Here is a 19,417-nt window from a genome sequence, read left to right on the forward strand (position 1 = left end):
GAAGAGAGAGAATGGAGAAACAAAGATAGGATGATGAAGGTAGAGAGAGGGGGAAGTGATTGCCCTGCCAAGATAAACTGGTTATTATGACATTCTCTGAGAGGAATAATGAGGTAATGGTGGGCCATTCTCATGTTATGATTACTGTACGGACAGCATGACAAAACAAACTGTCATAAGAACTCACTGAGGGTGACTGTCATAAGCACAGCGTACAGCACACTACACAATGTGTCCACTAGCTGCAGGCTCCAGCGACTGCAGAAGCAGATGAGAATCCTAATTTCACTCTCCGCCCAGCATCCTAACTGCAGTGCAGGCAGCACTGGTAATCCCTGGGCCACAGATTCATAGTTGGGGGAAATTTTAAACTCACAAGATGCTTTTCTCCTGTCTGTCCTAAACTGCAGGGAGAGACTACAGACACCCTGACACAATATATTTGATTTAGTTCCTCCCAGGCCAGCTTCTCCTGTCCTGTTCTGACTGTGTCAGGCTTCAGGTGCTCTGAGCACTCAGCTAATCTGGGGGGAGTTAGCCTGGTCCCAGATTTCATTGTGCTGTCTTGGCATGACAATTGGTCTGTCAGTCTGCGAAGCTGAGACTCGAGCCAGCAGTTTAGAGGAGTCTGAGGGCTAGAGGCGAATGGTTCAGCACAAATAGTACAATGTCATTACAGTGACATCTCTAAATGTGGACGACTATAAAGCAAACAGGGACTGCTCAGCCAAAACACTCTCCCCCATCCCTCGCTACTCTTAGACACACACACACACACGCATACACACAATAACAGTTGAAGTTGGAAGTTTACATACACCTTAGCCAAATACATTTAAACTCAGTTATTCACAATTACTGACATTTAATCTGAGTAAAAATTCCCTGTCTTAGGTCAGTTCGGATCACCACTCTATTTTAAGAATGTGAAATGTCACAATAATAGGAGAGAGGGATTAATGTCAGCTTTCATTTCTTTCATCACATTCCCAGTGGGTCAGAAGTTTACATACACTCAATTAGTATTTGGTAGCATTGCCTTTACATTGTTTATCTTGGGTCAAACGTTTCAGGTAGCCTTCCACAAGCCTCCCACTATAAGTTGGGTGAATTTTGGCCCATTCCTCCTGACAAAGCTGGTGTAACTGAGTCAGGTTTCTAGGCCTCCTTGCTCGCACACGCTTTTTCAGTTCTGCCCACACATTGTCTATAGGATTGAGGTCAGGGCTTTGTGATGACCACTCCAATACCTTGAATTGTTGCCATTAAGCCATTTTGCCACAACTTTGGAAGTATGCTTGGGGTCATTGTCCATTTGGAAGACCCATTTGTGACCAAGCTTTAACTTCCTGACTGATGTCTTGAGATGCTGCTGCAATATATCCACATAATTTCCCTCCCTCATGATGCCATCTATTTTGTGAAATGCACCAGTCCCTCCTGCAGCAAAGCACCCCCACGCTTCACGGTTGGGATGGTGTTCTTCGGCTTGCAAGCCTCCCCCTTTCTCCTCCAAACATAACGATGGTCATTATGGCCTAACAGTTCTATTTTTGTTTCATCAGACCAGATGACATTTCTCGAAAAAGTACGATCTTTGTCCCCATGTGCAGTTCCAAACCGTAGTCTGGCTTTTTTATGGCGGTATTGGAGCAGTGGCTTCTTCCTTGCTGAGCAGCCTTTCAGGTTATGTCGATATAGGAGTCATTTCACTGTGGCTATAGATACTTTTGTACCGATTTCCTCCAGCATCTTCACAAGGTCCTTTGCTGTTGTTCTGGGATTGAATTGCACTTCTCACACCAAAGTACGTTCATCTCTAGAAGACAGAACTTGTCTCCTTCCTGAGTGGTATGACGGCTGCGTGGTCCCATGGTGTTTATACTTGCGTACAATTGTTTGTACAGATGAACGTGGTACCTTCAGGCATTTGGAAATTGCTCCCAAGGATGACCCAGACTTGTGGAGGTCTACAATTATTTTTCTGAGGTCTTGGTGATGTCAGGCAAAGAGGCACTGAGTTTGAAGGTAGGCCTTGACATCATTTTCTGTAATTTCCCAAGCTGTTTAAAGGCACAATCAACTTAGTGTATGTAAACTTCTGACCCACTGGAATTGTGATACAGTGAATTATAAGTGAAATAATCTGTCTGTAAACAATTGCTGAAAAAATGACTTGTGTCATGCACAAAGTAGATGTCCTAACCGACTTGCCAAAACTATAGTTTGTTAACAAGAAATGTGTGGAGTGGTTGAAAAACGAGTTCTAATGACTCCAACCTAAGTGTATGTAAACTTCCGACAATAACTGTACCTCATGCAGCACTGAATAATAATAACCATAACTAAAGAGTTTCACAATTTTCTTCCCTATGTCATGACGTTGGCCTGGGGGTAGGTTTATGACAGTCATAAATACCTCTTTCCCCCTCCCTACTATAACTTATGTGACATAAGAAAACCCATTGGTTAACATAGAGATTCTGGGAACATCAGAAGTTGGGGGGGAAATGAACTATATTCTGGTAATCCGACCAACTGAACATATGCGGTGGTACTTAAGGTATATTATGTCAGTTCGGTTGCCCTCTGACACATTCTCATCAATGATAGAATGACAAACTCTACTGTGGAAAGTCTAAACGTCAGAGGTATCGGATTCACATGGAATTGTTGTTTAATTCAAATGTTTGAATATGAAATTATTTGTGAAGAGATGAAATGTAATTTTAGCTTCCAAATGAGAGATTTGGGTTTTCATAAGTTTGGCTTCTGCTCAACCAGGGGCCCGCCCCTGTGAAGAGACATGGGTTATAAACTTTTCAGACACACCCCTCTCCCTCCACTATAAAAGCCATTGACAAAAATATAACTTCCTGTTCCGGGTACATTTAGGATGACGATCCGATGTCAGAATGGTTCAGATAATAACTACAGAACTAAGCCAACATCAGCATGGACTTTGTTTGTGAATGGTATGAACTTTGAACTCGTATTCACTACAGAGGTGATACCTCCTAGCCGTTGAGTTAGCAACAGCTGCTACAAACGCAGGTTAGGAAGGACAGCCAGAGTATCCCGTCTACTACACAACGTTACTCCAACGTATCCAGTGACCACCAGAGACATTCTTCAAAGGACAGAGGACTCGGGTTGGCGACACGGTCCATCTACCACCAACCTACTGAAGCGCAGCTCAGAGTAAATATTTATTGCATTTTCCTTTTCCATATGGGCGGTAATTTAGAATACATAAGATACTGTATTTACGATAGTACAGCTTCGCCTCTGTCCCAGTCTCCCGCGCCTTTCACTAAAATCCCGCCCCTTTTCTTTGTGTAACAAGCTGTCATATCTATTCTGCCCGCTAGGGACGTTTTCCTTTATGACGGCACTTTGTAATCAAGTTATGATTTAATTGTGTATGTGTGATTAGTTCGTTATTTAGTAAATCAATAATTAAACCCAATTTTGTATTGCTGATTCAACTTGTTAGCTAGGATTCTTGCAGATAACCAAGGATTTACCACTTTCAGATGAGACTGAATAAAATGACGACTAATGTGACTGCTATGGATGTAAAATATTACTAAATCTTTAAGAGTTTATTCAGAAGATAACAGCTCTATAAATATTATTTCGTGGTGTCCCTCTCTAGTTAATTACATTTACATGATTAGTTCAATCAGGTAATATTAATTACGGAGAAATTATTTTATAGAATAGCATGTCATAGCAATTAATCTGGCATAGCCAAAGACACGACACCTATAATGCAGAGATTTAAAATACATGTGAATGTAATATTGGGACTAGGAAAAGAGAAAGAGGGAAGAAGAGAAAAGAGCTCTTGATACCATACATTGATAGCCCGCTATGGGAGGAGCTCACATCCACTCTGTTGCAATGGTAAAGTAACCATAGAATAGCTGTGACAAACCACTTTGAGACTCTTGGTCGATCCTGTGTCACAGAGGACCAGAGTTCTTCTGCCTGGTCAAACTCTGCCTGGTCAGCCAATGATAAGAGAGCACAAAAACTCTCCACTCCTTTCAATAAGAAACCACTGATCATTAATTAATTCTGTGCTTGAAATGATCTATTCATTAATTTTAGCCTAGCTGGGTGTTAGACAGCCAACAAAGTAAAATGCTGTCCTCCGGGAGGTAGACTAGGTGTGTCCCCAAGGACCTACCATACCAGTGGGGTCTCTCCTACTTAAGGGCCATGATTGGTGATTGCCTACATGGTTGCCAGGGTGAGCAGACAGGAATGAGCAACCGCTGAAAAAGAGCAGAGGCAAAGTATTCATCCTAAAGTGTGGCCAAGTAAAGGGTAAATGTTTAGAGTGTTGTAGACAAGACTGTGGTAAAGTCAACAGAGCGCTGGCTCTCATCGTAAAGTACATCACCTCTGCTTAAGAAACGCAAGTAAGGGCCTCTGACATTTTCAACCTCTCCCTGACCCAGTCTGTAATACCTACATAGTTCAAGCAGACCACCATAGTCCTTGTGCACAAGAACGCCAAGGTACCTATCTAAATGACTATCGCCCCGTTGCACTCACATCTGTAGCCATGAAATGCCTTGAAAGGCTGGTCATGGATCACATCAACACCATCATCCCAGACACCCTGGACCCACTCCAATTCGCATACCGCCCCAACAGCATTCTCCTCTGAACAGTTGATGTTGAGATGTGTCAGTTACTTGAATTCTGTGAAGCATTTATTTGGGCTGCATTCTGAGGTGCAGTTATACTAATGAACTTATCCTCTGCAGCAGAGGTAACTGGGTCTTCCTTATGAGAGCCAGTTTCATCATAGTGCTTGATGGTTTTGGAGACGGCAACATTTTCCGGATTGACCGACCTTCATGTCTTAAAGTAATGATGGACTGTCGTTTCTCTTTGCTTATTTGAGCTGTTCTTGCCATAATATGGACTTGGTCTTTTACCATTTAGGGCTATCGTCTGTATACCACCCCTAACTTGTCACAACACAACTGACTGGCTCAAACACATTAAGGAAATTAATTGCACAAAGTAACTTTTAACAAGGCACACCTGTTAGTTGAAATACATTCCAGGTGACTTCCTCATGAAGCTGGTTGAGAGAATGCCAAGAGTGTGCAACGCTGTCATCAAGGCAAAGGGTGGCTACTTTGAAGTATCTCAAATATATTTTGATTTAACACTTTTTTGGTTACTACATGATTCTATATGTGCTATTTCATAACTCGACAATGTAGATAATAGTGAAAATAAAGAAAAATCCTTGAATGAGTAGGTCCAAACTTTTGACTGGTACTGTACTACCGTTCAAAAAATTGGGTGTCACTTAGAAATGTCCTTGTTTTTGAAAGAGAAGCACATGAAGAAGAGGACAAGTACATTAGAGTGTCTAGTTTAAGAAACAGACGTCTCACAAGTCCTCAACTGGCAGCTTCATTAAATAGTACCCGCAAAACACCAGTCTCAATGTCAACAGTGAAGTGGCGACTTCGTGATGCTGGCCTTCTAGGCAGAGTTCCTCTGTCAGTGTCTGTGTTCTTTTGCCCATCTTAATCTTTTCTTTTTATTGGCCAGTCTGAGATATGGCTGTTTCTTTGCAACTCTGCCTAGAAGGACCGCATCCCGGAGTCGCTTCTTCAATGTTGACGCTGAGACTGGTGTTTTTTATTTTATTTTTAATTTTTTAAGGTCGAAAGCCATGCGTCCTCCGAGGCACAACCCAACCAAGCCGCACTGCTTCTTTAACACAGCGCGCCTCCAACCCGGAAGCCAGCCGTACCAATGTGTCGGAGGAAACACCGTGCACCTGGCCCCCTTGGTTAGCGCGCACTGCGCCCAGCCCGCCACAGGCGTCGCTGGAGCGCGATGAGACAAGGAAATCCCTACCGGCCAAACCCTCCCTAACCCGGACGACGCTAGCCCAATTGTGCGTCGCCCCACGGACCTCCCGGTCGCGGCCGGCTGCGACAGAGCCTGGGGGCGAACCCAGAGACTCTGGTGGCGCAGTTAGCACTGCGATGCAGTGCGAGACTGGTGTTTTACGGGTACTATTTAATGAAGCTACCAGTTGAGGACTTGTGAGACGTCTGTTTCTCAAACTAGACACTAATGTACTTGTCCTCTCGTTCAGTTGTGCACCGGGGCCTCCCACTCCTCTTTCTATTCTGGTTAGAGACAGTTTGCGCTGTTCTGTGAAAGGAGTAGTACACAGCATTGTACCAGATCTTCAGTTTCTTGGCAATTTCTCGCATGGGATAGCCTTCATTTCTCAGAACAAGAATAGACTGACGAGTTTAAGAAGAAAGTGCTTTGTTTCTGGTCATTTTGAGCCCACAAATGCTGAGGCTCCAGATACTCAACTAGTCTAGTCTAAAGGACAGTTTTATTGCTTCTTTAATCAGAACAACAGTTTTCAGCTGTAATAACATAATTGCAAAGGGTTTTCTAATGATCAATTAGCCTTTTAAAATGATGAACTTGGATTAGCTAACACAACGTGCCATTGGAACACAAGAGTGATGGTTGCTGATAATGGACCTCTCTACGCCTATGTAGATATTCCATTAAAAAAAATCTGCCATTTCCAGATACAATAGTAATTTACAACATTAACCCTGTCTACACTGTATTTCTGATCAATTTGATGTTTTTTTAAATGTACAAGAAATGTGCTTATCTTTCAAAAACAAGGACATTTCTAAGTGGCCCTAAACTTAACGGTAGTGTTGTTTTTTTCCTAAGCCCCCCCCTCTTTTCGGAGCTAAAAAAAATATGTTTTTACAGCTTTTTCTTTTGTTGTTGCATGTATTTCTACACACATTTTACATACATGGCACTTCTTTTTTTTGTTAAATAGTTAACCAATAGCTACCCAGAGTATTTGCATTGACCCTTTTTGCACCAACTCTTTAGACTCATCACATACGCTGCTGTTAATGTTTATTATCTATCCTGTTGCCAAGTCACTTTAACCCTACCTATATGTACATATCTACCTCAATGACTTGTATATCCCAGCACATAGACTCGGTACTGGTACCCTGTGTATATATAAGTTATTTTTCCCTCGTGTTATTATTTTTCTATTATCTCTCTCTCTGCATTATGGGGAAGGGCCGTAAGTAAGAATTTCACTGTTAGTCTACACCGGTTGTTTACGAAGCATGTGACAAATAAAATGTTATTAGCAGGTTGTGTACTACTGTCATGATTCATGAGGACACCTATCATTTCTACCGTTGTACCCTTAAGCAGGGCAAAACTAGCTTAACTGTGCTCCTCTCAAATATGTGTGTTTTAGGGTTGTATGGGGGATTTGAGGCGAGGAGAAGATTAATTTCCAATGTAACAGCTGGACAAAAAAGACGTCATGGTGGTGGACAGACTAACTGGGGCTACAGAGCAAGCAACAGCATCCTAACAGTCAGGGTTAGGGAAATGCTTAGTTATCTCTTCAAGTCCAGACAACATAGAATTTATTCTGAACCATGACATTCGTGAAAACCATTCAACAAACAAGATATAATGCCGGGCCTAGTTCAGACCCGGGCAGTACACTAAATGCTTGGATTCAGACTCTAAAATACCATGGACAGAAAACAAACAACGGCCATTTTGGGGGGGAAATGTTATCACAGCACAGAGACACATTTGTACTGTGAGACACACTGCAGCCATTTCAATGGCCTGGGCTATATGACCTCATTATAACTAAACACCCAGAAGTCAAACTTCACAGTAGCCAGTCTCTCTGCTTCACTTTCTCCCTTGTTCTCTCTCTCTCCCTGTCTGTCTGTCTACAGAGGAGCATATAGTTCTAATGACAAGTCACTCAAAAAGGTTGAGATGAAAGACAGCAGCCTTCTAAGGAAGGCCATACAGCAGGCTGAAGGGCAACGTCAGTTAACCCAACACTGATAGAACTTTGAGATATTCCCCGGGTCTATGGCAAGACAGACAGTGATGGATAATGGATATTCTGTCACTGGTACTCCTATGGTTGTAGCAAGGGCAGTAAGAGGGGTCAGTGCATCAACTTTTCACCTAGAGGTCTGACTGGCACAGCCATAGCTTCAGCAACATAACGCAGTGAAATTATAGTCCTAGCGTTCTTTGTATAATACCCTTCTATGTTTGATCTCATGTGTTAGGCTGCGGCCGGCTATATATCTTATAATTTGTCTCATGCACCCCCCTACTGTCAAAGGCATTAATTTCCCATCATCTCCCTGTAGGAAGCATAAACATGACTGTAATGGCAGCAGAGCAGAGTTCAGCTAATGACATTCAACAGCTAGTTAATGTGACTGTCTTAGGGCTCCAATAGTTAATGTGCAACTGAATCAAAGACTCAGAGCTTCATTTATTTCTGATGGCAGAGAGGTGATGATACGAAGGCAATGAGGCCGTATGTTATGTATCAGAAGCCATTTCCTCTGAGCAGGCAGCAGAGGGATGAGCAGAGAAAGAGAGACAGAGTCCCAGTGCATTGACTGCTGCTGTTAAGACTGTACACGTAGCAACTGCTTGTTTTGCATTTGAGGCACACAAGTCACATCACACACAGTCCGATCAAATGAACACTGAAGCCGGGAGAGATTTTTGAAGACCAACACTGTTACAGCAGACAACAACACACGTACTTGGTGAAAACTGTCTGAAGAGCAGATTAGTAGGCCAAGCAAAAACCCAGTTGGTAACATGCACTGACTGTTATCCCTGATGGGTGGCAAACCTTTAGTTAAGCTTTGGCAGAGCCGCCCATGCCCTGGCAAGTAGGTCCTGTACACCCTTACACAGACCTCAAAGACATCCATTCATTCATTACAAGGTCCACGTGGGCAGATGGCTATTCACAGAATCCACTTGGTTGGCACCCTCATGGACAGAGAATGAAGTGGACAACAGGGACATTCACACAGTTTGTTTATGGTAAGTGATTTCAGTCTCGATTACTCGGGCCTCTGGAATCAAAAACATAATACATCATTCAAGATCCATCTTATCAAAACCAACAGTTGTATCTCTTATCTAATGAACAACATGCATGTCCATATTTATGCATCACATTTCCCAACAACAGTGATGGGGATATGATAGGGAGTCTTTGAGAGAATAAAAGCCATAACAAATGGATGGTTTGAATGAACAGAGCTTCACTCTGTCCTTGAACTCTCTCTACTATCCCTGTGGACACGTAGGCTACTTATACTTGTCTTACATACTAGCACTGGCATTTGGAAGTCGATGAATGGGTACAGGTTATTCTCACCAGGCCTCTGGTGTTTCGTCCACCCTTCACACACACACACACACACACACACACACACACACACACACACACACACACACACACACACACACAGCTGTCAAGGGTCTAAGTTACGTACACCCTGCCACCACCCCCACTCTGCCCCAGTGACCAGCACTGGAATGGTACTCTGCCACAGTGAGTGGAATGTGACCCATATAAAATGTGCACATTCACTCTGATGTAGCCTCTTGAGGTAGCAAACAGATGTAGTGATCATATCCTGTCACTGTTACTTTAAGTTTTGGGGTAGTTGTTAACTCGTACCCCTGCCCATCGACTCGGCACTCCCTGTATATAGCCATGTTATTTTTACTCGTTATTGTTATTCACTGTTTATGTAATCCTTGTGTCACTATTTCAATTGTTTTAATCTTTAACTTGAATTGTTGGAACAGGACCCGTCAGTAAGCGTTTTACTTTTAGTCTACACCTGTTGTTTACAAAGCATGTAACATTTGATTGATTTGATTTGGTTGTCGTGGTAACAGCAGGTCATGTGCATAAAAACCACTTCAGAGGAACATAAATCTGACCAGAGCGTCCAGACAGAGGTCGCATATGGAGGATCGGCTTTGTATTAGGATTCAGATCCACATATGGAGGCGGTACAAATCGGAAGTCAAAAGTTCATATTGCCTGTGTACATCTAATCTTCTCATTTCACCATAATATTGCCCAACCTCGTCTGAAATTCATAGCAGCTTTCAGCTCTCTGTCACAACAGACAAGACGGATTCTTCCAGGGAGGACCGAGGATCAACTGTGTGGTTATGTATTGCCCGGCCGTAGCCTAGCGTGTCTGACAGAGAAAGCTTTGATCAAAAAGCTGCTGGATGAAAATATGAGCTAAGCTTTTCCTTCCAAATATCTTCTGCCTCAGGGAACAAACACAAAGCTTTCAGGACAGGGCAAAAAGCAGCTTGACCTGATGCATGACAGCCAGCCCCATGAAGTTACTCAGTCAGAAACACGCACAACAAACAACTTATGAGTCACTGACCACTGTTAAGTGCAGAGCTGTTTGGCCCATTGGGTGGTTGTGGCATTTTAAGAGAGCAGAAAACAGCACTAAATTCAACCTGCCGTTTTCAGTCACCACAGGGAGGAAAGACAGAGACAGCGGTGGGCCATCTTACCTGAGCAGGTCAACGCACCAGGTCCAACACCGTCAGACTCAGCACAAAACTGACTGAACTCTAGTGTTTACATAACAGTACAGTTATTAACAGACTCTCTTCAAAGGGCTTGCCACAGTGATTTCACAGTTTGCGTCGCGTTCCAAAAATTCCGCCGCACAAAAGTAAGTAGAACTACGCAGAGACCTACGCAAACGAAGCTCCATCGAATCCGTTGCGTAGACCTTGTGGAGCACTACACTTCTTTATGCTGTACAGAGCTGCAGCATCCATTGTGTGTGTGTGTGTGTGTCGCAGCTTGCTCCGTGCGATCCTCTGAGTGTGTGATGTGATTAAAAGGCTTTCTTTTGAATCTGAATTCCATCTCTGGCCTGTGTTAAACATCTCTTCCCCTCCTTTGAATGTTCCTTTCAAGAACCTTGCACGCACACACACACACTGAAGGCAGCTCACACAGCGCTCCCAGTCAGCACCACGAGACTAGCAGTAGAAGGTGAGGCGTGTGACTCATTATAACAGGTACATGGTCTTAACTGTGAAAACAAGGTAACAACTGGTGTTCTGCTTCCTCAGAGATGAGCCTTGTGGGAAAGACAAGCAGGCCATCTCTAGTCTGCAGTGTTTAATATAACACACACACCCACAGGACCGTGTGTAGGAGACAAACAGTCTTAACATGAGCTAACGTACCATGGAACCCCAAGGATTTAACACAAGCATGCTTTCTAACCAAAGCACCAGCTGACACATTATTATTACAGCATAATGCACAGTGACTTGGCTCGAGCCCATCACCCAGGCAGAGTTATTAATAACACTCCAATGAGAGCCATCCTTCAGTCCTCTCACTGCATTATGTATATGACTTCTAGAAATGTCCTGCAACAAAAATACAGAAAAAAGGTTTTACACAGGGGGCACTGCAGCCTCCTGTTGTGAAGAGAGAGAGGGACATCTTGGAGGAGACCTCAATAAGATATATTTGACCTGAAGTAGGCTATTAAACACATGTTACTTAAAGTGCCCTCAATACTGCTTATTGTACAGGTTGATCTGAAGTTAGACACAGGTACAGTGAGAGCGAGCCGTGACCGACGACGCAACATCTTATCGCCAAAACAGCAGAACCTAAAACAGACTCATGAAGCAGCAAGCTGAGGGGGCGAATCATTTCCCACATTAAAACTGCAGGGAGGCAAAGAGGCGTGAAATACAATGTTTAATGTTTGAAATGTTAGCGGTGTGATATTGGCTATATAAAACTACACACCAAAACAGTGGTCTGTTTTATCATAATAACATCTCCTAGAATCAGAATGGCTCACATAGTAAACAATAACAAATTCTTCTCTATTCAGAGTGCTGGAATACAGCACCCCACTGTCTGGACAATATGACCTGCGCATACAATCTCAAAGTGGTACATTGTCTCACAAGAAAGACACAAAATAAATAGGAAAAGGGTTAATATGATTTTCTCTCCTTTGCAAAAAACTGCCCCCCCCCCTCTCCCTCAGTGCACCTCTAAATAGGCCAGGAGAGAGAGAGGAAAGAGAGAAAGATGGAAGGAAAAGCTCTACAACCATTAGCACCTGAGCCAGAGTCCAGTGTGTTCTACCCTTGACATTAAAGAGTCCAGTCCATTCATGCTCTTACCTTCCCCGGTTGTCATAGTGCAAAGCCTTCCTTCCACGCAGAGCAGAGAGAATAGTGAACAGTCAGGGAGAATGTTGCTTTACGTCTGTGTGTCTCTCTCTCTCTCCCTGTTCTCCTCTCTCCATCCCCTCCCTTTCCTTCATCCTGTTCTAGTCTTGTGACTACTGCACCCGATACCGCTGCCATACCTCTCCCTCACCAGAACAAGAGGCTCAGGCTGCAGTGGCCCCCTCATTTTGCAGAGGAGTAACATTTGGGCTTTCAGCTGAAAAGCATTTATCCTACCACGTAACTTTGGCATGAGATTTAACAGAGGCATCATGGAGGGTGAACATACAGTACAACAAGCAGCACAAGTCAATAGATGGCTGCTCTGTCTGTATCTTTATCTCATAAGTCTATCATCAACAGTACCTAGAAGCCTTCTACAAGACTCATCTGGAGAGTTAGGCCAAATCACAATGTAGCAATGTGACATCTACAGTACGTCTTTATGAGATTTCCATCCCCAATCAGACAGCAGCCAAGCACCCTACATACCACAACCTTTCACCTCTCGAGGGGGAAAGCCCAGTGCTGACACCTCAGGAGTCAGGACAGTCCAAACATCATATTCCGTCATCTCTCTATCCAAGGACGATTAATTGCTAAAGCTCCTATTTCATGTCAACTGAACTGGAGCATGGTCTACTTGCAGCATATGTATGCCCTTTTGGGGAATACAGATTAGGACTACAGATAGAGATGAAATTCAATAGGTTTCTGAAGTGTACTCTTGTGGAGGGAGACACTCTATACATTTTCCTCCTGACAGTAGAAGAACTACTCAGTCTCCTTGCTCTAACCAAACTGACACAGGGAGAGGGAGACAAATGTTTGGGCATGCAATTCAGAACACTATTTATAACGACTCTAACAACAATCAATGCCCTTTCCTTTGGTTTCAGTCCATTAGCCACATTTCTACTGTGTTCCTTTGGGGTAATACAGCTGGTTGAGGAGAGGCTGAGGTTAATCTCGTCCGAAGGAAAGGAACAGCTACTCCTTCAGTTCACTGACTAGCTGAGAGCATTCTGAACCCAATCTGTGTCTCCAGGCAACGGCTAGCGGGCCCACACGACGCTGCACAGAACAAGACCATGGCAGTACTCATTAGAACACATTGCAATAACAACAAGCATTTCTTATTGGTCAAGTTCAGGTAGTCCCTCCCAGTTTCAGTATGTTTGGTTCCTAATGAATATGACCCACGTATCTACAACAAAAAGGCCCTCATTACCATGTTGTGTTCTGTTGACTGCACTCCTGTCCTCTGCTGTTTACGTACACACAGAAACTATTTGAGTGAGTGAAGAGTGGAGAGCTGAGCTCCTTGTTGCAAGCTAAGGGGGAAATCTTAGTCACCGCCTAATTTGAGCAAAAGCGTTAGGGGAGAACAAAACGACAGCGCCAAGTGCATAATGAATAGTTTAATAAGTGTCATGGAATGAATCATCTATTACTTTTCCTTTTCCAATGAAAATGTCATAAAAACCGTGTGAGCCCGAAAGTAATCTGGAAATATGAGTTTAAATAGTGAGGGGGTGAAGCAACAAAGCCCTTACACCAAGAGAGGTGTCCTTGAACTGTTTCCTCCCTTTGAAAAGTTGGACTCTGATCAACACTGAGCAAAAGCAGACATAGTGGATTGTTAATGATGTGATGCACAATAAAACAGAAAACTTATGGTTAACTTAAATAGAATATATTTACTGTGCTACTTCTCAGGGCGGTTAGATTGCCATAATAGATGTGTTGTCTCTCTCAGTAAAGTCCATAGTAATTGTCCTTGAGGGAGAAGTTACTGAGGGCATGGAAAATAGTTCCTAAATGCTGAGCAGTTTCCACAGTTCTCCTCAGCTCAGCCATTCTACCTGTCCTGCAAACAAACACTACACCCAGTCAGCTAGAATGTGATGGAGTCAGCGAGCCATTGCCCATGACACTGCAAAGAGAACTCACAGCTCTGCTTACACACTGACAGTAAACACTGAAATTTCTATGAAACACACAAGGACAGTCCTACACATACACACACACGCAGGCATGGCTACACTGAGGGAATGCGACATCTGAGGCCCAGAGGAGCCTGTCCTCCTGTGGGGAAACTCCTCCACTCAAGCCCCAGGATGTCCGTCTGGCCTCCTCTCACCAACACACTAACCCACACACTGGCATGACGTCTGAGAGGACCTAACATGGGCAGGAGACAGCCAGGCCACAAAGGTGCGAACAGCAAGGGGGAGGAAGGTGAGGATGGAAAACAAGTGGTGAGAGAGGGGGAAGAGAGAAAGCTGGGGAAAGATTGAGTGAGTGAGAATACAACCGTAGGAGAGAGGAACTCCATTTCTAAGCATAGCTGCTGGCCTAGTTCTCTCACACAGATGAGAACAACAAAAACTTAGACAGACAAACAGAAGTGGTGCAATATCTGTTTATCACCGTCAATAACACTGTATTTTGAGTCCTTCAAACAGTTCCAGAAACTAGAAGTACATACAAAATACACAGGAACAGGAAAGAGAGAGGAACACAGGGAGCAAACATAGAGACAAACACCTCGAGAAGCCATGGTAATAACCATGAATCAACAGCTGCATCACTCACCTGAACCTGAGGATGGGATCATGTTCCCAGATCTTTGGACTTCATCAAATCTGCTGAAGATTACATTCAACCTGCAAAGGAGCGTTACAGAGGGTTATATTCAACCTAAGAGATTGAGGAAAGGAAGGTTAGAGAAAAGGAGAGAGAGAAAACAGGTCAGGAAACAGAGAGAGAGACAGGAAGATGAATCGCCGAGACTCACTGATTCAACGGACTGTATCGATTTCCACCTGTCAGAGAGAACATTTCCCCCTGGCCTGCTCAGAAGAATGGAGAGCCAAACTAGACCAAAAATAGACTAGTGACGGGGGGAAGAAACTCAATACAGTTACATATTGGGATGTTATTTTTGACACTGTATCATATCATTTTGACAATATCGGAATATAACTGTTGCACAAGTTGGCTGTACCTGCACCAAAACTCCAGTATTTTTCCTTCATAGCTTGTTCCCCATCTTTTTAAGTAGAGAGACAATTTGTGTTCAGCACATTTATTTCCATGACTGATCAAGAATTTTTTTCTTATGGCTCTCTTGTCCCTCTACTGCAGACATATGGTGAGCAATATGTTTGGAACATCAAATCGCAATAAAAATCACAGTATCGAATTGCAATATATAAAGAATCGTGAGAATCTCAATACATCCGTATCGGCACCTACACTACGGTTCAAAATCTTGGGGTCACTTAGAAATGTCCTTGTTTATGAAAGAAAAGCACATTTTTTGTTCATTAAAATACATCAAATTGATCGGAAATACAGTGTATACATTGTTAATGTTGTAAATGACTATTGTAGCTGGTTGCAATTATGTTAGCACAGCTGAAAACTGTTGTTCTGATTAAAGAAGCAATAAAACTGGCCTTCTTCAGGCTAGTTGAGTATCTGGAGCATCAGCATTTGTCGGTTCGATTACAGGCTCCAAATGGCGAGAAACAAAGACATTTCTTCTGAAACTCGTCAGTCTATTCTTGTTCTAAGAAATGAAGGCTATTCCATGCGAGAAATTGACAAGAAACTGAAGATCTCGTACAACGCTGTGTACTACTCCCTTCACAGAACAGCACAAACTGTCTCTAACCAGAATAGAGGAGTGGGAGGCCCCGGTGAACAGCTGAGCAAGAGGACAAGTGCATTAGAGTGTCTAGTTTGAGAAACAGACGTCTCACAAGTCCTCAACTGGCAGCTTCATTAAATAGAACCCGCAAAACACCAGTCTCAATGTCAACAGTGAAGAGGCGACTCTGGGATGCTGGCCTTCTAGGCAGAGTTCATCTGTCCAGTGTCTGTGTTATTTTGCCCATCTTAATCTTTTATTTTTATTGGCCAGTCTGAGATATGGCTGTTTCTTTGCAACTCTGCCTAGAAGGCCAGCATCCCGGAGTCGTCTCTTCACTGTTGACGTTGAGACTGGTGTTTTGCGGGTACTATTTAATGAAGGTGCCAGTTGAGGACTTGTTTGAGAAACAGACGTCTCACTAGACACTCTAATGTACTTGTCCTCTTGCTCAGTTGTGCACCGGGGCAGCCGTTTCCAGCAACAATAGTCATTTACAACATTAACAATGTCTACACTGCATTTCTGATCAATTTGATGATATTTTAAAAATGGACAACAACAACAAAAAATACTTTTCTTTCAAAAACAAGGCCATTTCTAAGTGACCCCAAACTTTTGACGTAGTGTAAGTATCGTGATAATATCGTATCGTGAGGTCGCTAGCAATTCCCACCACTAAAATAGACCAAATAAAACTGGCAGTTGATAATTGAATAGGTAGAATGGGTGTTTGGAGTGGCCTTGGCCAGGAGAATGTAGAGTAGAAACCTGAAGGCAGGACTGATAAAATTGTATTAAATTCTAAGTTCCCCCATTCTACAAAATAACGTTTCTCTCCCCTTACAGCGGGGAAGAATCACATATGTGTTTCTGTCAGTGTCCCTGTATCCATATTGTACCTGTAAGTCAAAAGCAGCCTGCAGCACTTGGAGAATTACTGCTGACTCATACTTACACAGAACTTCTCCATCTCATCTAAAGAATGTGTTATTTAGTTTACAGGGAGAATCAGTCACTGACGGTCCCAGAGACATCAGTTCAAACACAAAAAGTGACTGAGGAATTTCAATATGTGAGGACTGGCTCAGCTGATGTGTTGAAAGCGGTCGCTATCTAACAGATGTTTACGACACACATTTCTAAGCTACAGTTCTCTGCAAACTCAAATCAACAAAATGTAAGGATGTACTGTATGATGTACTAAAGATGTAGGATTTATCATCACTGCATTACACTGATAAAATGAGCCAGGAACATATTTGGTGTCAACTAGGGAAAATGCTGCGTAGATGCACTTAACAAGATCGTGTCTAGTAGGCAGCTAAATCCTTTTACACTCCAATGCAATTTTACACAATTTGCATCTCTCATTATATTCACATACACATATACTGTGTATACAAAACATTAAGAACACCTGCTCTTTCCATAACATACTGACCAGGTGAATCCAGGTGAAAGCTATGATCCCTTATTGATGTCACTTGGTAAATCCACTTCAAATCAGTGTAGATGAAGGCGAGGAGACAAGTTAAAAATGTACACTGCTCAAAAAAATAGAGGGAACACTTTAACAACACAATGTAACTCCAAGTCAATCACACTTCTGTGAAATCAAACTGTCCACTTAGGAAGCAACACTGATTGACAATAAATTTCACATGCTGTTGTGCAAATGGAATAGACAACAGGTGGAAATTATAGGCAATTAGCAAGACACCCCCAATAAAGGAGTGGTTCTGCAGGTGGTGACCACAGACCAATTCTCAGTTCCTATGCTTCCTGGCTGATGTTTTGGTCACTTTTGAATGCTGGCGGTGCTTTCACTCTAGTGGTAGCATGAGACGGAGTCTACAACCCACACAAGTGGCTCAGGTAGTGCAGCTCATCCAGGATGGCACATCAATGCTAGCTGTGGCAAGAAGGTTTGCTGTGTCTGTCAGCGTAGTGTCCAGAGCATGGAGGCGCTACCAGGAGACAGGCCAGTATATCAGGAGACGTGGAGGAGGCCGTAGGAGGGCAACAACCCAGCAGCAGGACCGCTACCTCCGCCTTTGTGCAAGGAGGAGCACTGCCAGAGCCCTGCAAAATGACCTCCAGCAGGCCACAAATGTGCATGTGTCTGCTCAAACAGTCAGAAACAGACTCCATGAGGGTGGTATGAGGGCCCAACGTCCACAGGTGGGGGTTGTGCTTACAGCCCAACACCGTGCAGGACGTTTGGCATTTGCCAGAGAACACCAAGATTGGCAAATTCGCCACTGGCGCCCTGTGCTCTTCACAGATGAAAGCAGGTTCACAAGCACATGTGACAGACGTGACAGAGTCTGGAGACGCCGTGGAGAATGTTCTGCTGCCTGCAACATCCTCCAACATGACCGGTTTGGCGATGGGTCAGTCATGGTGTGGGGTGGCATTTCTTTGGGGGGCCGCACAGCCCTCCATGTGCTCGCCAGAGGTAGCCTGACTGCCATTAGGTACCGAGATGAGATCCTCAGACCCCTTGTGAGACCATATGCTGGTGCGGTTGGCCCTGGGTTCCTCCTAATGCAAGACAATGCTAGACCTCATGTGGCTGGAGTGTATCAGCAGTTCCTGCAAGAGGAAGGCATTGATGCTATGGACTGGCCCGCCCGTTCCCCAGACCTGAATCCAATTGAGCACATCTGGGACATCATGTCTCGCTCCATCCACCAACGCCACGTTGCACCACAGACTGTCCAGGAGTTGGCGGATGCTTTAGTCCAGGTCTGGGAGGAGATCCCTCAGGAGACCATCCGCCACCTCATCAGGAGCATGCCCAGGCATTGTAGGGAGGTCATACAGGCACGTGGAGGCCACACACACTACTGAGCCTCATTTTGACTTGTTTTAAGGACATTACATCAAAGTTGGATCAGCCTGTAGTGTGGTTTTCCACTTTAATTTTGAGTGTGACTCCAAATCCAGACCTCCATGGGTTGATAAATTTGATTTCCATTGATAATTTTTGTGTGATTTTGTTGTCAGCACATTCAACTATGTAAAGAAAAAAGTATATAATAAGAATATTTCATTCATTCAGATCTAGGATGTGTTATTTTAGTGTTCCCTTAATTTTTTTGAGCAGTGTATTTTTAAGCCTTGAGACAATTGAGACATGGATAGTGTATGTGTGCCATTTAGAAGGTGAATGGGCAAGACAAAAGATTTAAGTGGCTTTAAATGGGGTATGGTAATAGGTGCCAAGCGCACCGGTTTGTGTCAAGAACTGCAACGCTGCTGGGTTTTTCCACCCAAAAGTCCACCACCCAAAAGACATCCAGCCATCTTGACACAACTGTGGGAATCATTGGAGTCGAGATGGGCCAGCATCCCTGTGGAACGCTTTGGACACCTTGTGGAGTCCAAGCCCTGCCAAATTGAGGCTGTTCTGAGGGCAAAAGGGGGGTGTAACTCCATATTAGGAAAGTGCTCTTAATGTTTGATTTACTTGGTATAGTATAAAAGGGGCCTCGCAAGCAGTTCTAAGCCAATATCCCCTTTTCCCACAAATGGCAGTTTGTTAAAATGACAAAATTAGAATGACACTCACACTGTGTGCAACATAGG

General features: G+C 43.6%; 1 protein-coding gene across 18 annotated transcripts in view; it reads right to left on the bottom strand.

Annotated features, from left to right (window-relative positions):
- The window catches only part of LOC129821095 (CLIP-associating protein 1-like), an 89,150-nt gene that overhangs the window by 37,442 nt on the left and 32,291 nt on the right, over positions 1-19,417 (bottom strand). For 17 of the 18 annotated variants that reach the window (XM_055878374.1, XM_055878375.1, XM_055878391.1 and 14 more), the window contains exon 8: positions 14,764-14,834. In XM_055878374.1, the coding sequence (XP_055734349.1) occupies positions 14,764-14,834 (71 nt within the window). Of the gene's footprint in view, positions 1-12,117; positions 12,278-14,763; positions 14,835-19,417 lie in introns of those variants that run through there. The other variant, XM_055878387.1, reaches the window with a different exon arrangement.

Source organism: Salvelinus fontinalis, chromosome 23 (genome assembly GCF_029448725.1).
Source record: "Salvelinus fontinalis isolate EN_2023a chromosome 23, ASM2944872v1, whole genome shotgun sequence".
Lineage (NCBI taxonomy): Eukaryota > Metazoa > Chordata > Actinopteri > Salmoniformes > Salmonidae > Salvelinus > Salvelinus fontinalis.